The sequence below is a fragment of the Populus euphratica genome, unplaced genomic scaffold, assembly GCF_000495115.2.
Source record: "Populus euphratica unplaced genomic scaffold, PopEup_1.0 scaffold334.1, whole genome shotgun sequence".
NCBI lineage: Eukaryota > Viridiplantae > Streptophyta > Magnoliopsida > Malpighiales > Salicaceae > Populus > Populus euphratica.
In genome coordinates, this window is record NW_011500223.1 from 36,797 (window position 1) to 61,189 (window position 24,393).

At 33.0% G+C, this 24,393-nt stretch overlaps 3 protein-coding genes across 3 annotated transcripts; 1 reads left to right on the forward strand and 2 right to left on the reverse strand.

The window, feature by feature from the left end:
* The first annotated feature begins 222 nt into the window (after positions 1 to 222).
* Positions 223 to 5,765, forward strand: LOC105112326 (target of Myb protein 1-like). The gene is made up of 10 exons (XM_011007999.1): positions 223 to 348; positions 868 to 1,033; positions 1,305 to 1,383; positions 1,588 to 1,686; positions 1,771 to 1,884; positions 2,321 to 2,466; positions 3,008 to 3,089; positions 4,011 to 4,096; positions 4,171 to 4,362; positions 4,864 to 5,765. The coding sequence occupies exons 2-10, from the start codon at positions 924 to 926 to the stop codon at positions 5,507 to 5,509; spliced, it is 1,554 nt and encodes a 517-aa protein (XP_011006301.1). The 5' UTR covers positions 223 to 348; positions 868 to 923; the 3' UTR covers positions 5,510 to 5,765.
* Positions 5,766 to 8,249: 2,484 nt separating this feature from the next.
* LOC105112325 (uncharacterized) lies at positions 8,250 to 9,668 on the reverse strand. The gene is made up of 2 exons (XM_011007998.1): positions 9,362 to 9,668; positions 8,250 to 8,444 (listed from the first exon to the last, which is right to left on the reverse strand). Exons 1-2 carry the CDS (start codon positions 9,598 to 9,600, stop codon positions 8,315 to 8,317), a joined length of 369 nt encoding a protein of 122 aa, XP_011006300.1. The 5' UTR covers positions 9,601 to 9,668; the 3' UTR covers positions 8,250 to 8,314.
* Positions 9,669 to 18,707: 9,039 nt separating this feature from the next.
* LOC105112324 (STAY-GREEN-like protein) lies at positions 18,708 to 21,022 on the reverse strand. Its single transcript, XM_011007997.1, has 5 exons — positions 20,727 to 21,022; positions 20,052 to 20,228; positions 19,736 to 19,894; positions 19,470 to 19,616; positions 18,708 to 19,171 (listed from the first exon to the last, which is right to left on the reverse strand). The coding sequence occupies exons 1-5, from the start codon at positions 20,895 to 20,897 to the stop codon at positions 19,073 to 19,075; spliced, it is 753 nt and encodes a 250-aa protein (XP_011006299.1). The 5' UTR covers positions 20,898 to 21,022; the 3' UTR covers positions 18,708 to 19,072.
* Positions 21,023 to 24,393: the final 3,371 nt, after the last annotated feature.

The following is a 24,393-nucleotide window of genomic DNA, read 5'->3' on the forward strand; positions in this document are numbered from 1 at the left end:
AAAAGAACATATCGTCCAAATCTTAATGGTACTTTTTTTAATAGTAATAATAATAATATATTCGTTAAAATACTATCATTTTAATATTTGACCATGCTTTTTTTCTTCTTCTTCTTCTAGAAATGTAGGAAAAAATACGGCTCAATGGGAAACCAAAAGTTGATCCCAAAGGCAAAAGGCTGGCTGACCCACTTAAGGGAAGCAATGGTTAGAACCATACCCCACCAACACAAACAAAACAATCTCTCCTCTCCCTCACAAAACTTCATTTCTCTCTTACACTCCATCACAAAATTGCTACCTTTCTTACATTTCTTATTCTCTCTCTACCACTCTGTCCTTTGACAGGTACGCTTCAAGATCTTCACCCTCCTCCCTATAGCTTCTCTTCTGTTTCTGCCATCTTGTCTTTTTTGTTTTTCTTGCTTTTTATTAGGTAGGGTTTTCGCATTTTCTCTTTTATTGTCTTAAATTTGAATAATCAGGGCTTGTTTTTAATGATTCTTACTGTTCTCTTGTTGGGTTTTGACTTTGATATGTGGGGTTTAATACACCTGTATACAATTCAGTTCTTGTTGGTTCCTTTTGCTTTAATCCATTTGGGTCGAATTTGTTTTTGTTTAATGATTTTTATACACTATGAATATGATCGTGTTGAAGTTGCTGTGAGATTTTTTGTATTCTCTTCGAATTTTAATGGGTTTTGATGGAGAATCAAGTCTTAGCTGCTCTATTGGTGATAATTTGCTTTTTCATATTTGATCATGAGTTTATCCATGTTCCAAGTCATTTGTATCACTTCAATTTTGTACAGTTTCAAGATTGGATTTTGCAATTGATCACGTGGCTGATTATTTTGCTTTGTAGGATAATAAGGGATACCGAGCTTAAACTAAGGAACCAACTTGTGATTCTCTATAATCATGGCTAATACTGCTGCGGCTTGTGCGGAGAGGGCAACCAGTGATATGTTGATTGGCCCAGACTGGGCTGTAAACATTGAGCTATGTGATATCATCAACATGGATCCTAGGTATATACGATTTTCTTTTCTTTTCTTTTCTAATTTCTCGTTTTGGTAAAGTTCGTGTGCAAACTGTTTGCTTTGAGTAGTGCTTATTTTGCATTTCGAACATGTACTATTGTTGGTATTGTTCAGTACTACATTTAAATAGAATTTTTAGGTAGTGTGTGTCGTGGGGTTGGTCAGAGCACTGAAATTTATCCTTAAGTCTGTTCATTTTGATTTCTGCTCTTAAATTATGCTGATCTTGATTTTTCTCTGAATTGGATTTGTCTTGCAGGCAAGCAAAGGATGCCCTGAAAATACTCAAGAAGCGACTAGGCAGCAAAAATCCTAAAACCCAACTCCTAGCTCTATTTGTTAGTATTTTCAAACTTTCTAGACTTGGCTCGTGCTTTTTATAATTTTATATCACAAGCGGTAAACATTACAATTGTTATACATAATTGCTCCATCTTTCTTTAAATTTTGTTCAGGTATGTTGAACATTTCTGAAATTGTTGTTGTGCATGGATTTTGAACTGAATGTCTTTGGGCCTCTCTTTATATGATGAATGATACAGGCATTGGAGACTCTCAGCAAAAATTGTGGTGACAGTGTGTTTCAGCAAATCATTGAACGTGATATCTTACATGATATGGTTAAAATAGTAAAAAAGAAGGTACTGCATTCTATTTTTTCCAGTGCTTTGAATCTCTCTTCTCCTGTTCCCTATCTCAATTTTTCTTCTTGTGAAATTGAGCAGCCAGATTTGAATGTGCGAGAAAAGATACTTATTCTGATAGATACATGGCAAGAAGCTTTTGGGGGGCAAAGAGGAAGGTATCCTCAATATTATGCTGCATATAATGAACTAAGGGTAATTGGTTTCTCCACCTATTTTCGTTCATATCAATTTCCTTTTATTTTGGAGCCAGCAGTTCTACTGAGAATTGTTGTACATGGCATTTCATGAGTCTTGTACCTGTTGGTTCATGTTTCCTTCTTAGATCAATACATGTCAGTTGATGATTTTAGAGTGATGGTTATAACTTACAGTCTATTGACTGGAAAAGTTAAAGGATCATTCTCAATTTCCATTATGTGTCAATGCCTGAGTAATTTTCATTATTGTTACTTGTAATTCCATAAGTCACAGTGTGTGAGATTTGCCATCGATTTTAAACTCTATTCCTTTTGAAGCTGATCAGCTTTAGGTGGCTCCTTTAATATCAGAAATCACATTATTGATCTTTTCTTTCATTATGTGTTCATGAAGCCCTATGTCATCAGATTAAATGTTGGATAACTGACAGGCTTCAGGAGTTGAATTTCCGCCACAAGCAGAGAACAGTGTACCATTCTTTACTCCTCCCCAAACACAGCCTATAGCTGATGCACCTTCAGCATATGAAGATGCTGCTATTAAAGCCTCTCTGCAGGCTGATGCTTCTGGCCTCAGGTAATACTTGGACTGCTCTGGCTTTTGTTTGTTCAATTCATTCCCCAGCTTAGGGTTAAATAGGTATACTACAAAGAGGTACTTATGTTTTCCATTTATTTGTTCCATAAATAGGTGTGCGAAGTACATTAGTATTCTTGCATGATGTTGATTAAGTACTGCATCAGCTATCATATTCTTTCCCAATCTACCTTTCTAGCTTGTTCATGTATTCCTAGTTTTAAATGAAAATACTATAACTCAGTTGGAATTTACTTTGTAATCAATCTTGTATGTAGCTAGAATAGATTGTAAGTGTGCTTGCATGACCAATACATCAGCCATAGATACAAGTGGCAGTAATCATAAAAGAACTAATTAAAAATGCTTTGTATTAGGGTGCTTCTGATTATGCAATTCAGTACTAATAATAAAAGTCTTATTTTGTCATCAGCGTTTTGCTTTTCTATCTTTCATTGTTCTAACTGGTCTTTCTTGTGCTGGGGATTAATGATTGATTACCGCTAGATCTTTTTACATTAGAAATTTGTTTATTTTGCAGCTTGCTTGAGATTCAAAGTGCTCATGGAATAGCAGATGTGTTAATGGAAATCCTTAGTGCCTTGGATCGTAAGAACCCTGAGGTAAAATTTGGTTTTTTTCCCGTGGAAATTTTCTTGCATTGTTCTATCAAAGCATGTGGCTAAGATCAGCAGTTATGTGCTTGTGAAAATTTCCCTGATTCATATCATAAGCGGGATCTCTGTGCCATGTCAGCTCTTCATGGATAGATATATTAGACCTTATTGCTCACTACTATATATGGAGTTCTGGATTGAAAGAAAGGGGACGGAAAAAAGAAAAGAAAAGAAAAGAAAAGAAAACTATATAATTATCAACATAGGAAGAACACACTTTCAAGACTCAATGAGCAACAGCAAAGTATAAGAATAATTCAAGGTCCCCATGGTATAGAAATTTGGTAAAATCAAAACCCTTTCCCTCCAATTTATCAATGACTGTAACCCTTTGCTGATTTATATGTTTGCACATAGCAACATGTGGCTGTCATCTAATAGGCACGAGTTGGATGAGGCTTAATTCGTTGTAAATTGAAAGTTATTTATCTTGACCATACATAAAATAGAGGGTTGATTTGACCAAATGTTGAAATATGAGTGTCCATGCATGGTTTTAATTTAACTTTCAAAGCTGCAATCAAATGGAGTATGCAACACATAAAACACTAATAAAATCCCAAAACAAATGTGGATGGGGATTTATAAGTAGGTGAGGACACAAAACTACATTGTTAACAAGAGTTACTTTTGACAACTAAACTAATAGGATAAATCCAAATTTTTAAAATAATAAAATTAAATTAAATGCTGATCAATCAAATAAAAGTAAATAATCAAACAATAGACATAGGAAGTCTTGTCCTGTTCAGTTCTCTGTTTGAGGCAGAACTTGCACATATCAAGGCTGCAACTTCTTGTCTGGATAGCATTCAAGAAGAAAATGTAATCTGTGCAATGCACTTATATTATTGGATTCCATGGCAGGGTGTTAAGCAAGAAGTGATTGTTGACCTTGTTGACCAATGCCGTTCCTACCAAAAGCGTGTCAGGCTTCTTGTTAACAATACAGTGTAAGAATTAGACCTCTCATATATTTTTCCAATTTCTGCTATTGACATATCTGACAAATATAGTGCTCTTTCAGAGATGAGGAGCTTCTATGTCAGGGATTAGCATTGAATGATAACCTGCAGCGTGTACTTCGTCAGCATGATGATATTGCGAAAGGAAGTCCTATTGTGGGAGAAAGGGAAATGGAAACATCACTTGTGCCTCTTGCTAATATTAACAATGAGGATGATGAGTTAGAAGATGATTTTTCCCAGCTGGCACACAGGTAACCATACTAAAGACTTCTGCAATAGTTTTCCCCTCTCTCCCTTGCATTTACTGTGTTCACTTCTGTTATGCTCATTGTTCTGTGGGGTGTGACGGGGGATTCTTACTGGATTTACCCATGGAGCATGCATTAGCAAATTTAAGGTGCAAGTCCTCACTATTGGATGGTCAAAACATTTCAGCGAGGGAATGTTCTAGTGAAACAAAAAGTTGTGGGGATGCACCTTTTCATATGGGAATGCCAACTCCTCGAACCTTTTTTCTTCTCATATATGCCACTGCCTTGCTTTATTCTGCAATTAAAAAGCTTTGGAAAACTGACTATCATGTTGTTTCGCGATGTATTTGATCTTCCTCTTTTTGGTTGGGAACTTTATTTGGGGATAGTTGGCATAAATCATATAATTGGGCCATCAGTTTTCTGATCTTAAAACATAGTACTTTCAAAAGAAAGGAGGGAAAAGACCCATTCTCACTAGGTTTAATCATGATATCACAGGCCATCAAGAGATAATTCACAAGGACTAAACCGGAAACCAGTCAGTGTTAGGACTCAACCAGGACGAGTTAGCCCATTTATTCCTCCTCCTCCCTCATCAAAGAAGTCAGTTAGCGCGGACTCAGGCATGATTGATTATCTCAGTGGTGATTTGTACAAGTCAGAAGGACCCCCCCAAACATCAGAACCCACATCCTTGAAAGTCCCAAATGTTGGCTCTTCACCACCATATTCTCCAACACTACCAGCCTCTTCCCCTCCCTCCAATGCCATGAACTCCTCTCCTGTGCTAACTGGACTGCCCATGTATGACGAACCAGCTCCATTAAGCCAATCTGGTGATCGGCTGCCCCCAGCACCTTGGGACGTGCAGTCTCCTGGATTTCTTCCACCACCGCCTTCCAGGTATAATCAAAGACAGCAGTTCTTTGGCCAGCATCACAATGTACCAGGCAGTGCTTCTAATTCAAGCAGCGGCTCTGGTTCTTCTTATGACAGCTTAGTTGGTCAAACCCAAAGTCTTTCCCTTAATCCGTCCACTCCTCCCAAACAAGCAAGAAAAGAAGATGCACTCTTCAAAGATCTGGTTGATTTTGCAAGATCCAAGTCATCGTCACCTTCCAAACCCAACAACAGGTCTTTTTGAGGGACTGAGTAGTTGGTGTAGTTCATCCGTTTTGGTACAGCTTCTTATTCCTTGTAGGTTATCAGGTTTTGCATCAGACCATGGGATTGATTGCCTGTTACTGAATAAAAGTCGGTTTAAACGTTGGGTTATGTCATCTATGCTGTCTAGCAGAGGCTTATGTCCAAAGGAGATCATGAACTACTAATTGAATTGATTTCAGTACATAAATATTTAGAATGTGGTTGTATAATATTGTTGCGCTCACATCTCAGCAGCTTGTGTTTTTTTTTTTTTAATTATTATTATTATTTTTTAAAAATTACCCCCATGTAATATTTCCCTTTCTCTTCTATTCTGAGTTTTAGCCCGTATACTTCTCACGTAATATTAGCACTCGGCGGTTTTCCGTTTACAGCATTGTTGAAATCCATCCGCCGGAGCGGCGGGTGGTCCTGTGCGGTGGTTGTGTTGACTGGAGCCGTAGGCAACAGCGTTCTTTCAGTATTTCGAGAGCCATGCTCCTGGCCTTTTATCCCTCGCACAAATGACCCAGAAGTCAGCAAGCAGTGCAGCGCCCCATTCTGACACTGCTTGGCTGCTTTTCGTTCTGTCTGTCTCTTATTCTGGTGTTCATGACTTTTCTTTTTTTTTGGGTTTTGAACTGTAATCATACACTGTATACTAATAATTAGTTGATTGTTGAAGATTTTTCATAAGATAGAATCACCGAGCTTTTCATTATTGCTTATCCATATAAATCGCCCGTTAACTTTCCTAATAGGCAGTAGAATTCAGACAATAGAACTGAAGCTATGCAAGCCACCAATAAGCCTTGAGCCTCTCCAGCATTTATGTTTCCTTTTCTCAACAGGTTTCTCGTTTTGTGTTTGGTCATGCATTCGATATATGCTTTTACTAGAGTGTTTTACCTATCAAAACCATTCAAAAGTACGAGAAAAAAAATTAAATTAATTAAATTGATGCTTCTTCTACCCAAAAATATTTGCATACCAAAACAATGAAAACGCGTGTCACCAAAACAAGCTAGCCTCTCCCTTACTTTAACAAAATTTACTTGGGTACATTCATCAACTTAACAATATAGGACAGGGGTACAAGAGAGTAACCTCGCTGCTGTAAAAATTAGAATAGGAAAAATTGTTATTGTTCGATAAATTATTCATATATTTTACATTAAATTCATATAGAGTTATATAATTATATAATAATTATATAAAGAAATAGAATAAAAAAATTATATAAAATATTTGATCAAGTATACTTATGTTGATTATTTCTTTAAGACATCTTCTGTACTTTTTAAGTTTTATGAATTTGACAGGAATTAAGATTATTTTTATAGCCACCTCATCTATTAATAAAACTGTTCATTATCAATAAATGATCTTAATTGATTAATAATTAGGTTGAATTTATCATATGCTCAAATTCCAAGTCAAGCATTCATGTTTATTAATTAGATATAACAATAAAAAAGGAGTAAATACTAAAAAAAATCATAAAAGGCAGGATGATGTCTTCATAGCATTATCTATTAGAGTTTGACCTATTTGAACAATAAATATTTAAAGAAAGATGAATTGATATACCATTGAGAAAGATAGTAAATAAAATATTTAATAGTTAAATAACCATTTTAATATAAAAACTTAAGTTATTAGGTAAGGATTCAATATATAATTTATATTATCCTCTTACATATATTTCTTAAGTGAATTAGAATTGAGTAATGAGATTCAAACTTGTAACTATTAATCAAGATTCTTCTGATAGCATGTATAAATTTAAAATAAAAAAAAATTATTCGATAAATAAATTATATGTTTTACATTCAACTCGTTTAAAGTTTATATAATCATGCAACAAGACATATAAGGAAATAAAATAAACAAAATTATGTGAAATACTTGATCATCTTTTTTTATTAGATGATAAAAATAATTTCTTGACTGTCTTGATTTATTCAATTCCTTGATTTCTCTCCTTTTATCAATTAGAAAATAAAAAATATTTATCTTAATTATTTTCTTAATAGTTGCACCAAATTAGGTTCAAGTGATATCAAATGATCATTTTAATCTAAAAACTTAAGTTGTTAGGTGAGATTTTAAGATATAATTTATATTATTTTTTAACACTTTTCTTAAGTAAAAGTTTTTTAAGCTTGAAACTTGTACATGAAAACTACTTTGTGCTATTAATTATATTTTATTTAGACATTTATCTTGATTATTTTCTAAACAGACTTAAACTATTAGGTGAGACTTTAAGATATAATTTATACTATTATCTAACACACTCTCTCAAAACTAGTAGGTGAGACTTTAAGATATAATTTATACTATTATCTAACACACTCTCTTAAGTGAAAGTTATTTGGATTTGAAACTTGTATAGATCTACTACCTTGTGCTATTAATTATACGTTGAATCATCTCAACATAAAATTTTAAGTTATTAGATGAGACTTTAAGATATAATTTATATCATTCTTTAATATACTTTTTCATCTTCAGGTAAAAAAAATTTCAGTTTGAAATTCGTATGGGCCATTTTTAATTTTGTGCTATTAATTATATTTATTTCATTATTAAAACTCTGATATTTTATCAAATAATCTTAATTTAAATATTTAAATTATTAAATAAGACTTGAAAAATATAATGTATATTATTCTTGTGTACATAACAAAGCAAATAAGACTTGGAAAATATAATGTATATTATTCTTGTGTACATAACAAAGCAAACCTGTAGATTGGATTGGAAAGTATTGCTATCATTTCTTACATGGACACACATATCATACGAAAACACTGCCGGCGCCTTTTCCCTTTCCCGGTGTCTCTCTGAACTCTTTGTTCATGAATATGTCGTGCTTCTTGACCAACTCTCTGATCGAAAGAGAACTGTTATGATAGTTCCAACTTAACCTGCAAGGGCAAAAGGTACAACGTAGATTGGCAAGAAACCTTATATTTAAAATATACATATACGGGCACATATTTGTAGATCTATGTCAAATACATTTATGGGATTATATGAGTGCAATATCCAAATTAAAACAATTAATTAAGCAATCAAGGACTAGCTGCTGATCAAATTAATAATTCAACATAGCTATATAAGATCATATATATATTTTAATTAACTTATTTTCTTTATAGTTTTCCTTCATTTATATATAAACACATCAATCTTTTTCTCTAGTTCATGGTCATATATATCGATCGAGACTTGCGTTAATTAAATTCATCCACAGAAATATTATTACAAATTGAAGGACAAATTTCAGGCTTTGTTATGTTATTTTTCTCACTTTGGCATGTAGGTTGGTGTTGATTAATTAGGAGGGTTTTCGTCCATGATGATGAAGGGTACTTTCTTGGTTCATTATCACCCAGATCAATAAATCTTCCTTTGCTCATGCATGAAAAGGAAAAAGAAATCAGCTGGGAAGGTCTGTATATAGATTTCTTTGATGGAATGTAGAATCATACCACTATTATACCAGCAGCAGAAAGAAAAGATTTTTGGAGAAGTAAGAAATCTAGGCGACCTCCCTTCATGATACATGCTCAAACATAAGCATAAACGCGTGAGCTTCAGTTATTTATGCAATTAGATGGGGCTTCGTTTCTTGAAGTAGTAAGAAACTCAGAGATTCATCAAGTTAATGTTTTAAAGGAAGAAATTAATTAAAGTAATGGACTCGATCCTTCTCTCAATTAATCATTCATCCACTACATACTGAAATTGATCATAAAACCCTTCGTTTTTACATCATAATTTCACCGAGGAAGAAACAATAAATATCAATATTCTTAAGACAAGAAAAATGAAACATTACGGAAATGAAAGAGGCATGGCTAACTCTGGCTGCAGGTCTTGATCAGAAGATAAGGTGGAGGCATTATGGCCAGCAAGCTTCAGTTTTTTGTAAACAAGGCTAAAAATCTTGGGTTTAATCCTTCCTCTGACCGGCGGCAAGTGGATACTCTTCTTGTCATTCCTTCTCATGGCAACTACTGCTCTTTGGGATAGATTTTGTAATCCCACGATATCATTTATTATGATCCTTTTATCCATTATTTTGGGAGGGAGGGAGGGAGAGGAAGAGGTTGCATGAGCTATTCAGTGTTCTTCACAGCCTTGGGAGGCAATATGCAACCCGTTAAATGCTAGCTTTTAGTAGGAACCTTCCTGCCTCTTTCACACTCTAACTTCATAAACAGTTTAAAACACTGTTTTGTGATTATTATTTGGTACGGATGATGTGTCTGATTTTAAGGCTGCAAGAGAAGCTTGGATGCGATTCTCATATTGGAAGATGTCGATCGGTCTTGTAGTATGGTCTCGTGCATTTGGTAAGTGCACTTCTCAAGCCCCACGAACAAAATCGATTTTAGTACCACGTATTCATCCAAAACATGCATGGTCTGATACCAGCAACGAGGTTTCGTAAAACTTTTGATATACTTTCTTTCGGTTTGGTTTAGTTTTTATAAAAAAAATATAACTAATTTAAATTAATTAGTTTGATTTAGTTATTTAAAAAAAACTAATTTAAATCAGTTTGACTTAATTTTTTTCTAGTTTTTCTCCTATTTGAAGTTTGTTTTTTTAGTTTTAAACTTATAAAATCAAATCGAATCAGTTAATTTTTTAAAATTTTAATTAGATTAGTTTGATTTAGTTATTTAAAAAAAAACTAATTTAAATCAATTTGACTTAATTTTTTTCTAATTTTAGTCAGTTTTTCTCTTATTTGAAGTCTGTTTTTTCAATTTTAAACTTATAAAATCAAATCAAATCAGTTGATTTTTTAAAATTTTAATTGGTTTTTTTCACAGTTCGATTTTTTTATTATTTTATTGATTTAATTAGTTTTTTTAATTTTTTTGCTCCCTACTACTTCTAATTTCCATCACTTATCTCTTACTTTGAAGTTGTTTCTCTTGATTCAAAATATGGGCAATAAATTAATTAAGCATACACGCGAACCATAAGATAAAAGGCAAATTAAACTAATTATATTTATATATGAACACCAAGGGCAGGGGCTCACGCAAACATGGAGGAATGTACTTTAGGTAATTCGAAAGGGCTGTATATAGGGATATACAATTCCATAAACAACAAGGATTGATGAATAGGTGGAGAGGAGAATAGAAGCTTGCTAAATCCTTTTTATGGTAATATGGAGCTGGACAATTCTAAGGCATATGTCACCAAGCCAAAACCAAACTTGTTTTGCAAGGAACTTAGAGGCTCTGTTATGCGTCATGCTGCCATCACAGATTCATAACGACTAGCAAGAACCCTATCCAAAATATTTCCAAACAAGACGACGACTTATCTCTCTTGCTGCAACTTTAAGGCCATGAAAGAGACTTCTAAAAATCTTCCGCTTTACGCGTCCTCTTGCAGGTGGGAGTAGGACCCTGTTTCTCTCTGTGTCACTCCCTCTGGCTCTGAGCTCTACGTTAATAATATTGCACTCTATCATCGTGCTATGTATCTCTCCGGTTCAGTTTTAGATACATGGGTGCCAAAAGTCGGAGGAGCATTCCCGTATTTATATTGTCTTCGTATAATGTCTTATTTCTTGTATTTTTGATGTTTTTCTGCCTATTGTATATATTTAATGAATATAAGTTGTTAATGGAGGAGGTCTCCATCAATGTCATGACGCGTGCATATCATAAGGATTAGTTTTAAGTTTTAAATATGATTTAAATTTCTTTGATTATTTTATATAAAAAGAATTGTTAAAGGAGATTCGATACAAATGGAACGGGAAGATTCTAGTAATGCAAAACCCAAATCTTGCTATTGAAGAAAACAAGAAAAATATAGTAGACATTGCTTTTCCTTCCTTCCTTCCTTCTATCGAAGAATTTTATGATATTTATGGAATAACATGGAAAATATATTTGTCAATGTACTGTTTGGTTTGGACTTTGATAGCCCATTAGTTTGCCCATGAACAAAACCATCTCTGCTTCTGCCACCTTTCCCTCTGAATGATTCTCAAATAAATCATGTGTAAAGTAACACAATGTCAGTTTAATTAATCATTATTGTATTCTTCAATCCAGTTTATTTCCAATCAAGTTTGCACATGAGGTTTTAGCCCAGCAGTGGGAGGGGCTTGTCCCCTTCCTCCGCACTTGGGTTCGAGCCTTACCGCGCACACCTGTCACCTCCGCGGTGCCTTACCTGTTCACTGGGCTTGCAGGATGTTCAATGAGCTATGGAGATTAGTCATGATACACATAAACTAGCCCAGACACCCCACGTAAATAAAATAAAAAAAAGTAGATTAGTCATGATACGCATAAACTAGCCCAGACACCCCACATAAATAAAAAAAAAAAAGTTTATTTCATTTGAGCTTTAGATGATAGAGATCACTTATTCATACTTAAATTGGTGTATCATGGAAAAAAATCAGAATTTTTATTACTTTGAGGCGTCTAACATCATCCCCTAGCACCACCCTTTTCATTGATTTCATGGATTTTGGCCCTCCCATGACCCAGAAAAAAAGATTAAATAAGGAAAAAAGCCGGCAACATAAATGTTCTCTATCACTTACCATATTACTATGATATATTTTATTGATTCTCGCTATAGATCCATTTTCCAACTTTGGTTTCCCCAATTTCGTGTGACTTCACATCAGAACAACATTCCAAAACATTAATCTATTTCGCCGAGGGGAACACTACAAAATCGCACATCCTTTTCTTTCCATCTAAATTGATTTTGGATGCACCGATCAGTTAAAATTAATCGGAAAAGAATTAACAGTATCATAGCAAGAAAGAAAGACGGAAAGCGAGTTAATGCAGATCATATACACTATTTGTTCCGGGTCCGTAGGGTCACAATCTCAGCCGGCGACACCATTTCCGTTATTCCATTTTTCACCCATGCACGTACAATCAAAACAAATTAACAACAAAATGGCTTTTGTTTACTTGATGTTCGTTGATAGGTGTCCTTCAAGGAATTTTGTTTTTTAACCTTATGGTTTAGGTTAATACTTCAAAATTAATTAATGACCAGCTGGCAATTCCCAACATCTACAAGGAATTTCGTGGAAAAAACATAAACAGTGATGCTAGCTTAATGCCGGATACCTGTTGAAATCATGATTCATATCTTGTTTTGAATTGAAGTTGTGGTTTTCCTATATAGGTTGATGTTGCACCGTAACCTTATCCCCAAATAAAGTCTCAGACAATATTTAAGAGTATAGTAATAATTATTTTATAAATATTTTGTTATATAGAAATAGGTTAAAATAATATTTTTTTTAAAAAAAATTATTTTTGATATTAATACATTAAAATAATTTGAAAATATTAAAACAATAATTTAAAACAAAAAAATAAAAATAAAATTATTTTTTTTCAAAAACCTAAAACAAACTAGTTTAGACAGGCTATGACCCACTCAAAGTTTTTATAAAATTATTCATATTACCTTAGTTTTAAGGCTCATTTTCAAATAGCTACTCAAAATTTCATGAATTTTTAATGTATTTTTAGAAAACAATATCCACAAATCTATCTTACTTTGGTTTTGTCCCCTTCCTTTTATTTTGGTTTTCATGTATTTTTCACATCTCATGTTAAGTTGATCCCTCAAGGACTCTATTACAGGTAAATTCAGTTACAAGGAATTTATTAAAGGAGTGAGACGAACAAAAAGAAGAAATGATTGTTACTTTCAAAATGAATCATGTGAAGCTATCATCTTCTTTTTATTTAAACACACCATTTCAATAAATTGTAATTCTCATTATTAAGGAGGTTGTCAAAGCTAGCACCATCTTCATCTTTGCCTTTATTTACTGGCAGTTGCAATAAAATGACATGTAAAATTGAATGACCACAATTGTTAATTCCTTCTATATAGAGATTTCTTTCTCTTTTTTTCTCTCTTACCTTAATCAACCCCTCTTTTCTAATTTCTTCTTCTACTTAGTAAATCAAATACTAGAGAAATCACTCCATTAGGTTTAATACAGATTGAAAGATTCTTAATCGAGTTGTTACCTATAGATAATGATCTTATACCTGCTTCAGGTGGCATCAAAGCTTCGTATCTTTAAACCAAAATAATGATTCCTAACATCAGGTCTCAAAATCTAAAGAAACTAGAAGATATGATTGAAACCTCTAACAAGGAGTAGGCACAGTGGAATGATAAGATGACGAGGTTATTGGAACAGCAAGGGCAATAACAGTCAACTAGCAACACAAGACTAATGAGGCTAGAGTTAATCACTAGCCTTTCCCATCAACAGAATACCTTGTTGCAAAAACTGCAGGTATCTATAAGGGAGTTAAGTAATAACCAATAATAACTACACATATCTTAGGAAGGGCTGACCATGAAGAGTGATTGACATTATGGATGGCATTACAAATTCCATAAATCTAAAAGTGACTTTTCATCTTTTAAAAGGGAAGACATTCACAAATGGTTATATAAATACAACCAATAGTTTAAGATGTATGAAATTCAGGATCCATAAAAACATAAGCTAGGATTTTACTATTTGGATGGTATGACACTTTATTGGCATCAAAACTTCTTGTGAAGTAGTGGTTGTAGAGTGATGACATGGAATGAATATGTAGAAGCTATGAAAGGTTTGGTGGTCAAAAGGATCTTTTAAAAGAGCTAAAGGATTTGAAACAAGGAGACAACCCAGAAACTTATATTAAGAAATTTGATATACTATGGAATCACGTAGAGATAGATGAAAAGTATGCCTTGATTTTCTTTTTAGGTAGGCTAGAGACATAGATAATGGATTTAGTTAAGATGTTTGAACCAAAATCTCTTAAACAAGCCTATAACATATCTTGTTTACAAGAAAATACTATACTATACAAAAGATCTCAGAAACACCATACCAAACACCAAGTCAAGCCTGTAAACAACATCAACCAATACAAAACACCCCAACATCAAACCCTATACAAACCCTATAACTCCCCAAATCTTTCCCTATGTAATTCTAGACTTTTAGGCTTACTACCTACACCCTAACCTTATTTCCTTGCCAAACCTAATATGAGACCCATAAGAACTATCAGGAGCACATAAATGAAAAAGAGAAGGGTTAGGGGTTTGTGTTTTTAGTGTGATGACAAATTCACTCCAGGTCATAAATACATAACAAAATAACTACACTCTATATTCATAGTGGAAGATCAAGAGGAGAATAACAAAGTTGAATAAATACTATAAGGGAAAGGAATAATCTTGAAATCATTAACCCTTACATCTCTATGAATGTATTGAAAGGAGTAGCTAACTGCCTCAAGGTGATTAGATGAGTGGATAAGCTACCTATCTTCATCATGATTAACTCTAGTAGAACATACAACTTCATGAATATATGGGTAGCTAATAAGTGACAATGTGTACTAACATTCATTAACCTTATAATAGTTAAAGTTATTAATGGGGGGGAAATGCTACGCACTTCAATTTGTAAGGATTTTAGGTGGAAAATACAAAGAATATACTTCATAGCTAATGTGTTTATGATGGAATTGGATGCTTGTTATATGGCGTTAGGCATTTATTGGTTGACCACCTTAGGGGACATTATATGTAATTATAGGAGTATGTGGATGAGTTTTGACTATCAAGGACAGAGTAACACTAAGAAGGAAAGAACTTGTAAAGTTGCAATCAATTCAGTTTGGACAAATGTTTGGTTATTGGATAGAAAGTGAGGCTTAGAAGATATCAACATATATAGCTTGATGATGATTCCTAATATATATGTTGATATGAATGCATTACTAGTGGAAAACAAACCTAAAAGAGAAGGAAAAAGTAGTTCTTTAAAACTACTTCACATCTACCATGATGTGTTCACCCTTTTAGCAGGTTTACCCCTTCCTAGACTTGAAGGCCATATTATTCCCTTAAAAAAGAGAGCTCAACCTGTTAATCTTAGGCCATATAGGTATTATAGTTTATAGAAAGATACAGTGAAAAAAAAAATCTCTAAAATGCTTAATTCCGATATAGTTCAACCAATTCATAACCCATTCGTCTTATTAATGGTAATAATAAAGAAAAAAAAACCTTTACTAAAGGTTGTGTATTGATTATAGAGCATTCAATAAATTGACAATTAAAAACCTATACCATTAGAGATGAGCTATTAAAAAAGTTAGGAGAGGTAGCTGTATTCTTAAAAATTGATTTAAAATCTGGCTATCACCAGATTAGGATAAACCCTAGGATGTCCATAGGACAACGTTCAAAACACACAATGGACACTATGAATTTCTAATGATGCCATTTGATCTCACCAATGCTCCAGCTACCTTTCAAAGCTTAATTAGTAAGGTTTTCAGAGCATAATTGAGGAGGTTTGTTCTAGTGTGTTTTAAGACATTTTGATTTACAATAGAAGCTTCAAGAAACACCTAGAGCATTTGTAGGTTGTTTTGGAATTATTCAAGTTAAACAAACTGGTGGCTAAGAAAAGTAAATGGGTCTTCAGTAATGATAAAATTGAGTGATTGGGCCATGTTATCTCCAAGGGATTGGCCATTACCATTGAATATCAAGCAATTGCGTGGGTTTTTAGGACTCTTAAGTTACTTAAGGAAGTTTGTGAGGAGCTATAGGACTATATGCAAACCTCTAACTGAGGTTCCTAAAAAATGATGCATTAAGTTGGGACCAAGATGCTACTTCTACATTTGAATCACTTAATAAGGTAATGGTTAATCCTCTAACCCTGCCCTTACCTAGTCTAAACAAACCATTCATAGTTGAGACTAACACGTCAGGTTCTGGCAATGGTGCAATGTTAATGTAAGGGAGACATTTTATAGCCTACATCAACAAAGCTTTAAGGCCTAAGCAGCAAGTACTGTCTACTTATAAGAAAAAGATGTTGGTTATCCTACAGGCAATAACCAAGTAGAGATAGTATTTGTGGGGAAGACCTTTCAACAATAAAATCGACCATGTCAGTCTTAAATACCTATTGGATCAAAAAATGACCTCCCCTTCCCAATACTTATAGCTAATTAAACTATTAGGCTTTAATTACAAAATGAATTTTATAAGGGGAAGAAGAATATAATAGATAATGCTCTCTCTAAAATAGCCAACAGTGAACTTAATGCATTAGTTTTATTCATAGTTTTCACTAGCTCACTATCAAACATCAGGAGATCTTAAGAGGTTGATAACAAGGTTAAGTCAATCATCTAGGATTTAATTAAAGACCCTACTATACATCTTTATTACAAATGGAGTGATGGTTATCTTTTCAGGAAGGAAAAACTGATGGTGGGAAATGACATAACATTATAGAATCGTTTAATAGCCACCTACAATAATACAAGCTTAGGGGAACACTCTGGTTCTATAGTTACAATAACGAGGATTGATAGTGTATTTTATTAGAAGAAGCAACAAAAGCAAGTTAGAAAATACATGAGAGAATGCCCTACATGTCAAAGATATAAGCTAGAGAATGTGGCTAGCCTAAGATTATTACAACCTTTGCCTATTCTAGCAACACCCTTTATAGATATTAGTATGAACTTCATAATAGGTTTGCCTAAATCTAAAGGAAAATAAGTGCTATTCGTAATGGTGGATAGGTTTATCAAGTATGTGCATTTTGTGACACTTTCACACCTTTATGTTGCTAGATTAGTAGCAAAAACCTTCATGGACTCAGTCTATAAATTACATGGTCTTCTTACCACCATGGTTAATGATTGAGACTTTGTTTTTCAATGTCAATTTTGAAGATAATTATTTAATCTGTAAGAGGTCAACGTACACCACTCCATTATTTATCATTCTCAATCAAAAAGGCAAATTACAATCATTAACAAATGTCTGAAGAACTATCTCAGATACATGACAAGAGATAACCCCTTCATAGTGGTGTAAATAAATGTCATTGAAGGAATAGTTGTATAATACAAACTTCCACACAACCACTAAATCAAAAATAAATGTCATTGAATGAGTGATGGTATAATACAAATTTTCAAACAACCACTAAATTAACTCCCTACAAAATATTATATGATATTTTCTACCTATCTACATTTCATACTTTCTCTAAAGACTCCTCGTTGGGGCAGTTGACCATTACCTCAATAAAAAGGAGCATATGCTACAAATATGCTACAAATAATTAGATAGAATTTAATCAGGTCATGGAGGAGAATGAGATAGCTAGCCAACAAGAGAAGAAGTGACAGAGTTCTTAAAGTAGGTGATTCGGTTCACTTAAAACTACAGCCTTGCAAGTAGAAATCAGTACTTCATTACCACCACCACAAGCTAGCAGTCAAATACTTTTATCCTTATACTGCGATTGAGAAGATTGGAGAAGTTTCCTACAAGCTAAATCTTCCCTCCTCAACAATCCATCATGTTTTCCATACTCCAAACTAAAAAGGAGTGTGAGGAACAAAATGGTGCGCAATGGTTTCCTTGATGGACCCGAAGAACCTACGCTACAACCCCAAGCAATCCAAGATTGAAGGCTAATCAAAAGTGGTCAGCAAGCTGCAACACAAATCTTAGTCTACTAGCAAGGGTTGTCTCCAGCTGAAGCAACAATGGAATTCATTGACGGAGTGAAACTCAAATTTCCCTCACCCAACCTTGAGGACAAGGTGGTTATGAAGGGGGGAGATTCGTTACAGGTAAATTCAGTTATGAAGAATTTATCAGAGGGAGACAAACTGAAAAAAGAAATGAGCGTTACCATCAAAACGCACCATGTTAAGCTAGAGTCTTGCCTTTACTTCTACACACCGTTGCAATAAATTGTAATTCTCATTACTGAGAAGGTTGTAGAAGCAAACACCATCATCATCACCATCTTCTGCCCTGCCTACATATATTGGTTGCTGTAACAGAATGACACGCACAAATAAACAAGGACAATTGTTAATTTCTTCTGTGGATTCCTTTTTTCTCTCCTCCTTTCTCTAGCTCTCTCTCTCGCCACAATCAGCCCCTCTTTCCTAATTTCTTCTTCTGCTCAGTAAACCAGATACTCGAGGAATCACTCCACTGGGTTCAATACAGATTGGAGGATTCTTACTCGGGTTGTTAGCTATAGATAGTGATCTCATGCATGCTTCAGACTCGGGGCTAAAGATGCAATTAATTATGCAGCTGTCTATTTTAATCACACAAAACATGTAATCACTCATCTCCCACACCGTCCTAGAAATGAATAGAATAGGAGTGTTTTAATTACACCAGCCAATAATCATATCCAATTGTTCTAAGTTGTACAAGAATTGGTAATCGATATTTCCAATGAAACAAATAAGTTAATTGCAAAAGAATTAACTGTCCCTCGAACAATCCTTGTTTAGCTGCAGCTTCAACTTTGGGTGTTTTTTTTTTTTTTGGTCTTATTACCATGGAGCTTTTTGGTGTTTGTGTTATGTAAGCAGAGTCCTCCTTCCAGCTCTGGTCATGAAAACTGGCCTTTGAGATTATGCGGCCTATTGGAAGCACGTCAAAGAAGGAAGGCAAAAAGAGCTTGGAAAATGGACTTTGGTCCTTCCCACTTTCTCGAAGGACGGGTAAAAGAACCTCGATGATCCACCGGTCGCCCCTGATAAATCAATCAGTAAATCGTCACTTTCACTTATCATTTGCAATTCAAGCACAGATCATAATTCCTCATAATTCTAAGAACCTCAGACCATCTGGTCCTAATTAAATTGTCAGGATTAAATCAAATGTGATTTTCAGCATTTGGGGATTGTTGTTCAGAAAAGAAGGCCATGGCAGTAAGAGAATTCCTCGTTCTCAAACAGAATGATGGCAATATTGGTCATTGATGTAAAGCAGCTCCTGTGTTACGTGTGCCTAGCTGTTATCAATCCATGGCTAGGTAGTATAGATTTTACCTGAGCAGCATCCTTGAGTGGCCCCCAACACTCTAATCGGTTGTACGTGGGTGAGCTAGAATGAAAATACACCCAAACTAAAGAATCCTTTAGCTCAGGATGCTCTGTGAAGAGTGCCGAATCTCCATGCAACACAGCTTCAAGTACCTGGCTTGCATCAAATCAAAATTCTGAGCATGACTACACAAATGGTGGAGAGTACTAGTGTATGCAACAGCCCAAAGATTTATCCTGAAGTACATGGAATCGCAAAAGAGAACACTTACCAAAGGCATTTCCTTGGAGAATATGTGGTATCTGAACTCAGCAGCAAGGTCTAGCACGAGATTAGGTCCGCTCACATAGCAATGGACAAGTAGAGCTAATTGTCCTTCTAGCTTTTTCCATTCAGCAACCACATCATCCTTGCTATACCAACCTCTTAGCTGCATATACATTATGCACAGCCCATAATCACCACCAGGTAGATTGTCAAACTAAGTGAGCAATTTCAGTAACAAATACAATTTTTTCCAAGACCGAAAGCAGAACAAGGAAAGAAAGAGAAGAAAGGGAAAGGAAAGTTAAATCATAGGAACACACCTGATCTAGGTTGATGACATTGGAGATAGTTAAGGTTAGGTCTGCTGTGAAGTCACAATGAGACAGGATGTAAGTTCGAGGGATAATTGCAGAGTATTGATTCATCTCTTCGCCCATTAAAACTACTTTCAGCTTTGAAGCTTCAAATTTTGCCGGAGGACCCAAAAGTCTAACTGCCTAGTGACACCAAACAGGCAGCTAGTCAACACCATCGATAGGTAGAATAAGCCATTGTAACCTCTCGCAGAAAGTTACATTGGCTCGGAAACAGAAAGCGCAAACATGACTTGAAATGAAATGAAGTGACTGTTGTCTAGACTCAATCTAGGGAGACCAAACCAATCAACTATATACACTTACATGTAAAGGAAAGAAACACTCGTCCTTTGTGCTTCACCAAATTATCATTTTTTTTGTGGAAATTAATCGCTTCACGCTCTTCACTAGCAATAATAAAGATGCAAATACAGAAAAAACTTGAAAAAATTGCAAAATGCATCATGTTAGAATTCCAAGTGCATGTCAGTCTTAATTGCAAGCATGTTTTACCCTATTCTAGTATTCATTTAAACCATGCCCAGCGCCCAACATTTGCAAGTTTCATAATTAATGATACAATAAATGACAATGCCACTGCACAGAGGCCTGGTGAAGAGATAAAGGCGGGGAGAATACCTCAGAGACTAACGTATTACAGGAAGCCCTGCTATCACCAAAGGAGGAAAGAACAGCAGGCTTGGATCCTTTAAATGATAACTTGGTGCTGTTATTGCTGTTGTTGATGGATAAAGATTGCCTGTGCGGTGGTGATGGTGAAAATGAGTAGTGAGCACAATGACAGGCCATGGGAAATGCATAACAAGGTCTTTCTTTTCTTCATCTTTCACATCTCACCATTGTCTTCTCTCCGAACTTAGCTCGACAGAGAGAAAGAGAGAGAAAGGGATGGAGTATGTGGAGTTTTGAGGTTCACAGTTTTGGTCCTGTGGACTGTGATTCTCACCTCAGACCCCACATGTCCAAAAATCTTTATCAAGCATTCCCTCCACACAATTTTTTTTTTTTTTAAAATGTATTCAATATTTCTCGATTGAGAAACAAAAAAGAACTAGTAATTTGAATTTTTTAATGAATGGTAAATAGTGTTACCGGGGCTTCACAATTAAATAAATGAATTAAAAAGAAATGGTGATTGGTTATGGAAATGGAGTTGTGACAGGTCATCATTGCTTATTGAATATTTGATAACATGCTGTGGATAATGCGATGACGTGGCAAATCTGGGACCGGCACTCATCATCTCAAATCTAATTTTTTTATATGGTTTATTTATGTGTTATAAAAAAATTAAAAAAAGTTAATTATTTTTTTATTTTTTTATATTTTTTATATATATTAATTTTAAATAATAAAAAAATATTATTCTAATATATTTTTAAATAAAAATATTTTAAAAAACAACTATTATTATAATATCAAACAGTTCTTTAGTTCATTAAATTTGTTATGAATTTTAGCCATGTTTATTTATTAGAAAATATAGTTTTTTAAGTGATTTTTACGGATAAGAGATTCCTAAAGAATAAATTATTTTTTAATATTTGATAATTTATGAGAAAATTAGTTGTGAAACACTTTTCAATATTTAACTATGGTAATTTATTAGAAAATTAGTTGTGAAACACTTTTCAATATTTAACTATGTCATGAAAAATAAATTTGAAATTAACTTATCAATATTTTAAATTTTTTTTTCAAGTTTATAAAAAGAATGAGGATCAAAAAATTTTCAAGTTTATAAAAAGAATGAGGATCAAATGTAATAGAGAAAAATTTTGGAGGATGAAATTGAAAAAAAATCTAGTTTTATAAATTATTTCAAATAAAAAAATAGTAATCAAAATAATAAAAACCAAATCTAACATAGAAAAAATTTGGAGAATGAAATTGAAAAAAAAAGTTAAAAAATGATAAAATTAAAAAAAACTAATTTCATAAATCATTTCAATTAAAAAAAGGGTAAGAGAAAAGAAATAAAAATAAAAAGAATAGGGACCAAATTGATATAAATATTAAATCAAATCAAATTCTGATGAATGAAATTAAAGAATAAATAATTAAAAAATATACAGCAATTAAAAGATGGAAGGCTAAATTTTATATAATCAATAAATAATAAAATATTTTTTATTTTTTCACAACTTCTGAAAAAGCATTTTCCATCCAAAATAAAAAAAATTCTAAAAACCAAGTTAAACTTTATTTTTACTAGAAAATGTTTTCTACTAATCAATTTTTTTAAAGGTAAATAAATACATGAAACTTTAAAAAGTGATCACTTTTCTTGAAACAATTGAGCTTTAAAAAATGTCTAAGAGTGTGGTAATTGTTGGTTTTTTTCTTCCACATATAAATTATACTTGTTTGATTATATAAAAAAAATATTGTTTAAAAGAAGGGTCCCATCTTAAATTGAATTATAATCTCAATGTCATATGGAAGAAGTTGGAGATGCTTTTATTGAGGTTGGACCTTTATTGAGGTTGGACCTCAATTTATATGTTTGTGTGAATCTTTTACCAATATAAAAAAGAAAAAGAATAGTTGAAAATAATCAAACCAAGAACATTCTTATCTTTTCATTAGATATGTTTTGCATTACTCAAGTTATCGAGCTTTTTTCTTTAAACTTCTACTCTAAATACAAACTAAACCTTTCAATTGTCAGTTATCTTACAGATCTTGGTAACTAAATATAATGATTAGCACAAGGATTTTCTTTATTCTAAATGTTTTATTCTTGTTTTTGATAACTAAAATCATCACCTTTTTTCTATATTTTCAAGACCAAACATAAAGACTTATTATATTTTTGGGTTTTTCTCACATCTACATGTGTGTTAACTATTCTACTTTTTATCTTTATAATTTTATTTTTTGTTATGGCATAAATGAAAGCAATTTCATATTGTTTTTTGTAGTACAAAAAAGAAGAAGAATTGCTTGAAAATTATATAGAAACAACAAAGAAGGTGTTGATAATTTAGTAATCTATTTCTTATTTAAAGAAATCATTAACTTATAGTAAAAATTTAATTGAATTGAAATATGGGTTATTGTTGCTTGATTCATTTACTTTAGATTTTAGGGCTTTAAAGTAGATCTTTTATATATAATTCCTTGCAAATAACTATTGGTCTTGGTTCTTGTTATTTGATTTAATAGCAAATAAGATCTTGAATATTTAGGTAGGTTTTAGTTAAAGGTGTCTTAAGGTTTGTTTCTATGTTGTTGTTGTGTTATTAAGTTATTTTTTTAACTATCTTCAAATGGATCCACAAACACACTTCTTCACCTTTTCTTTTGATATAATATTAATTTTTATGAGCTTGGATCAATTGATGTTACCAAATGTGCAAATATTTTATAACTTGATTCAAATGTATTCATTCATACTTTTTTATATTTAAAAGTCATTTGAATGAATATTTAAGCATGATTGTTTTGGTGTAATACTATGCATTCACTCCTCTAATCCATCATATCATTAGATTCAGGTGAATAAATCTTTCATAGCAAATAATTTCATGTTTGTAATATAATACTATTTTAGCTATGGTGTGAAATTTGTATTTTGATGGATTTTTGTTAACTTTTTTATTCATAGAATGCTATAATTTAGTAATGCTTTATTTATTAACTCGTGCTTTTAAAGTGTAGTTTCATAGTATGCTATTAATTGATTTTTTAATAGAAAATACTTTTAAAAGTGCAGTAATTATTTGTATGTCATGCTTCTATTAATGCATCTTGAATATATAAGAAGAACATTTGCACTGAATTAGAGATCAAAGTTAAACAATGATTTTGAACTATTTTTATGATATAATTTACATATTATTTTTGCAATTGGGTTACTTGTTCAACAAGTCAATTTTTTCATAACTTATCATTGTTTTGTTCTATTCTTATATATTTTTATCTATATTTGATATTTTTCTTGAGGCAAATCAATTTTACAATCTGCATATTATTGCAAATGTTTAATCTTTTTTTTTAATTACTCTAACATACTCATGTCCTTGATTTTCTCTTTTAATATGTTTATCAAATAAAGGAATGGAAAATTATGAAAGTTATGATAAACTTTCTTGAAACAAGGAAATGTTACCTACTTTTCATGATATTTGCATCAAAGTTATTAAGATGGGAATGAGACCAATTACTTATTTTAATAAAGATGGTTGGAGATTTGTGATGATTGTCTTCAAATAATAGACTAGTCATGCTTTCACCAATGCGCAACTAAAGAAAAAATATGATGATACAAAAAAATTGAAGG